At 41.7% G+C, this 4,623-nt stretch overlaps 1 protein-coding gene across 2 annotated transcripts; it reads left to right on the top strand.

The window, feature by feature from the left end:
• Positions 1–3,942: 3,942 nt before the first annotated feature.
• Positions 3,943–4,329, top strand: LOC110584937 (ribosomal biogenesis factor-like). 2 transcript variants are annotated; one of them, XM_044916646.1, is made up of 2 exons: positions 3,943–4,099; positions 4,205–4,279. In XM_044916646.1, the coding sequence occupies exons 1-2, from the start codon at positions 3,977–3,979 to the stop codon at positions 4,277–4,279; spliced, it is 198 nt and encodes a 65-aa protein (XP_044772581.1). In that variant the 5' UTR covers positions 3,943–3,976. The 2 variants fall into 2 exon arrangements, with proteins under 2 accessions (XP_044772581.1, XP_021550796.1); XM_021695121.1 differs by having other exon boundaries at positions 3,943–4,329.
• The last annotated feature ends 294 nt before the right edge of the window (positions 4,330–4,623 follow it).

The following is a 4,623-nucleotide window of genomic DNA, read 5'->3' as shown; positions in this document are numbered from 1 at the left end:
GGCCTGGGTGGCTCAGTCAGTTAAGCATCTACCTTCAGCTCAGGTCATGGTCCCGGGGTCCTGGGATTGAGCCCTGCACTGGCCTCCCTGCTCAGCAGGGAGCCTGCTTCTCCCTCTCCACCCTGCTCGTGCTCTCTCTTGCTATCTCTGTCTCTCTCAAATGAATAAATAAAATCTTTTAAAAAGGGGAGGGGGAATATAATCCTAGAGCTGTTTGTGAATAAAGCCAACACTGAAGGTGTTAGAGCTGCCTAGAAATGGAGAGGAGAATGAAAGCTCACTACATTATTCAAGCACCTGGATGCAGCCTTACCTGAAGTCTATCCCTTGGATCTTGTAGTTACAAAGGAAGGCAGATGCTTCCTTGTGTTCTTAAGCAAATTGAGTTGGGTCTCTGAATTTCCTATCATAAAAGCCAGGAATAATACCATTGACTAAACCATGTGTTCTGGAATTACATTTACCTGCCCTGAATTGCTCCTATGTTTTCCTAAATCTTTATTGAGTTGCCTAATATTTAGAGATTTTTAAATTTCACTTTTTTTTAACTTCATGCCCTAAAATTCTTTTGCCCAGAGGTGCCTGGGTGGCTCAGTTGGTTAAGCATCCGACTCTTGATCTCAGCTCAGGTCTTGATCTCAGGGTCGTGAGTTCAAGCCCTGCATTGGGCTCCACACTGGGCGTGGAGCATACTTAAAAAAAAAATTCTTTTGCCCAGAAGTTCAATATTTTAACTTAAGGGGAAAAACTCCTTTTCATTTCTAAGTGGGAATTTATTAGATAACACAATTCTCTGTAATAAGCCTGACTAATGCACTAAGAATATTTAGGGAAAAAAGTAGTTATGTGACTTGCATATTATATATTATAATATTATATAATATTTATTGAAAACCCATCAATGTCCAGGCTACTGAGGATAAAGCACTAAACAAAACCAGAAAAATAATCCGGCCGTCATGGAACTTACATCCTAGTGAAGAGAAATAGACAAAAAACAAACATAAATAAACAACGCAGGACAAAGAGAAAGAAAATGGCACAAGAAGTGATGCTATTTTAAAGATTTTATTTATTTATTCCAGAGAGAGAGCAGGGGAGGAGCAGAGGGAGAGGGACAAGCAGACTCCACGCTGAGCACAGAGCCCAGTGCGGGACTCGATCTCAGGACCCTGAGACCATGACCTGAGCTGAAACCAAGAGTCAGACAATCAACTGACTGAGTCACCCAGGCGCACCTGAGGTGATGCTATTTTAGGCCGATGGCCAGGAAGCTCCCTGAGGAGGTGACATTGGAAGCAATGCTGATGCTAGAGTGTCATAGGCAGAGAGAACAGCTATAGAGGCCCTGCCGCAGGCATGCGCTCGGCATGTTCCAGGAACACCAAGGAGGCCGGCGTGGCTAGAACTAAGTAAGCGAGTGGGACAGTGATAGGCCATGACTTCAGCAAGGTGGCCAGAGGCCAGATCCCTTGGGGCCTTCCAGGCCCAGGCGGACTGTGGGTTAGATTTTGCTGTGATGGGAGAGCACTGGTGTGTGGGGGACAGAAGACTGGCAGGATCAAATACATATGCTGAAAGGATCACTCTAGGACTGCAGGGAGAATGAGCTGAAGAAGAGCAAGAGCGGAAACAGGGAGACCAGTTAGGAGGCTACTGCGGACCAGGCAAGAGAGGACTTGGACCAAGAGGTCAAGGTGGAGGTGACGAGAAGTGGTTGGATTCTGTCAGGGTAGAGCCACCAGGGTTTAGGAAGGGATTGCATGTTGGGTGAAAGAAAAAGAAGAGTCAAGGATGACGACATCAAGTTTTGAACATGAGCCTAGGGGTGAGTGGAAGTGTCACTTCCTGTGGGGTAAGAAGGATGGAGGAGTAACTGGTCTGGGGAATGGAAATCAAGAGCTTGGTTTTGGACATGTGCTTGTTCTTTTATTGTTGCAAAATATATATACAATTTATCGTGTAATCATTTTAAATCATACAATTCAGTGGCATGAAGTACATGCACACTGTTGTGACCATCACCTTCATCCATTGCTGGAACTCTTCTATCATCCCAAATGGAAGCTTTGCACCCATTCAACACTACCCCCCGTTCCCCTCCCCCCCCAGGCCCTGGTCATCCCTATTCTACCTCCTTTCTAGTGGATATGTACCTTTAAGATGCCTACTGGCCATCCAAGTGAAGATACTGAAAAGCACTTAGACACACTGATTCTGGGGTGAAAGGGAGAGAAGAGAACTAGAGACATAAATTTGGGACTCATCAGCATATGGAACACTTGGCACACAATTCCCATTTATCGAAATGAATGTTTGACTTAGTTTCTTTCACTGCTGTGCAGCCCAGAAAATGAATATGGTGCCAGACACAGTGCCTGGCATATAGTAACCCTTCAATAAATATTTGTTCAAGTGAGTAACTAAACTCTTTGCCCTCTAGTTTGTGGGAACAGCGATTCTTTGAACAAGAATTTTTAGATGTACAACCCTTTAAAATAAATAGCTCTATTTCTTGAAGAAGAAAAAAAAAAGAAGTCTGAACAAATTTTAAAATACACTGGCACTTCTAGTGCAGTTTTCAGAAATAATGTCTGATTTGTGATTGCTTTGGCTGACGATGGTGCCAAATCCAGTACCACTTGACACCCCGCTATGTTACATCAACAGAACGGGAGTGACAAAACCAGATGTGGCATGTCACAGCGAGGATCAATGAGCTTGAAAAGCAGGAGCCGAAGTTTGGTCTAAAACCAGGCATTCGAAGTGTGTTTCAAAATCACCCACCTCTGTTCAAATTATCCCGGTGATGTTTGAAGACAAACGTGGTTGCACAAGAAGGTAAGATCATGACTACCAAGATGAGATTCAGACAGCGATTTATCTTCAGCTGACAAATGTTATCTACACAGAAGAACCTGCAGGTGCCAGATCTTGATAATCTCAGTTATACGCAGGTATCTAGGCTCTGCTGATCCTAAGTGTGCTGCAGACCTTTGTCATATCAACGTGTGCAGTACATAATTGGGGTGTGGGAGATATTGGAATTTATCTTTGGGTAATAACGTTGCAATCATCTTCTCCAGCAAGAAAGCCACAAGTGCAGAAATTTGGGGATATAAATTCAATTCGAGAAGACTTCAAAAGCCTCAGTTGCGTATCACATTATCTTCACACTTGCTTCCTAACACTGTATAGTGAACCACAGGTTATCAATCCACTGGTACCATGACTACAGCCTTGAAGTTGCCTGGAATGGCCTCTTCAGTGTAAGTCGAGGCTCTGAAACTCGACGTAGAGAGGGACAAGATGGCCAAGTGTTCTTCTACCCTAGTGTCAACGTTTTATTGGGAAACGAGACCTGTTTATGCTAAAATAGTGTTTTCTCTCAGGCACCATACCTTCTCAAATCACAACTGAAGTATCTGCATTTGGCATTAATAATATTTCGAGAAACCAAACCATTTCTGGAAGATATGTGAGAACTTCCAATTACTTGAGTTGGAATTTAAACTTTGAGAGCTAGGATCTATTTGCTTACTTTGAAAAAAAGAGAGCCTGTTCACTTTAAAGGGCTGGTTATCCAAACCCAATTTTGTGGGGAAAGATGAATTTACCTCCTTCCCCAAATTTCATCATTGGGCTTGGAACTTCCTTATGAATTCAGAGGAGGAAGAGACAAGTATTTCTCCATATTTCTTCTTCAGGGTGGAAAAATACATTCAGGATGGATTAGAAATGCTTTCTTAACCTGGTGCTATGTTGGGTCACCACCTTCTTCCAGATATGAATTTTCTTGGGGTACATGGGTTTCCACCTGTCTTTACTGATGACAGAAAAAAAGCATTTTCATCACTACTGTATCATGAAAAGAAATAATGAGTGGTTAAATGCTTAAATTCCCAAATCTGAGTGTTGACAAAATACAAAGGACTTGGAAGATCTTCTGTGTGTAGATGGTGTCAGCCGGAGCACAATGGCCAAGAACAAACTAAGAGGGCAGAAGTCCAGGAATGTATTTCATATAGCCAGCCAAAAAAACTTTAAGTCTAAAAACAAAGCAAAACCAGTTACTACTAATCTTAAGAAGATAAACATTGTGAATGATGAAAAAGTTAACAGAGTGAATAAAGCTTTTGTAGATATACAAAAGGAACTTGCCCATTTCTCAAAAGGCCTTTCCCTTGAACCTTTGCAGAAACAGCTGATTCCTCAGCAGTGTCATGAAAACGAACCAGTTAATGTTGATGAAGTGACAAGATTAATGGCTCAGTTGTAATACACTGGAGATACAGCAGATACCCCAAAAAGACCAATAAATTAAATGTTTTATACAAAAAAAAAAATACCAAGGACTTGGCATTTCTAATGATAGCCAATGAAAAAAACAAGTATGTTTCTGGTGATGCACCAAGAGCATTTTCTGACAAATTTCACCACAAAACTGAGAGTCAGAAATCTTTTCCAACAGACAGAATAAGTTTACTTGCCTTGGGGATTTTGAATGAACCATATATTTGATATAAAACCTTTTTTTCAGTAATGTGCCCCATTTTTAACTATGTTGAAGTTATCATGGCCCTATTAGATATGCTGCTGATGACCACTATTAGCAGAAAATTT

This window comes from Neomonachus schauinslandi, chromosome 1 (assembly GCF_002201575.2).
Source record: "Neomonachus schauinslandi chromosome 1, ASM220157v2, whole genome shotgun sequence".
Classification (NCBI taxonomy): domain Eukaryota; kingdom Metazoa; phylum Chordata; class Mammalia; order Carnivora; family Phocidae; genus Neomonachus; species Neomonachus schauinslandi.
This window is presented reverse-complemented; position numbering and strand designations above follow the sequence as displayed.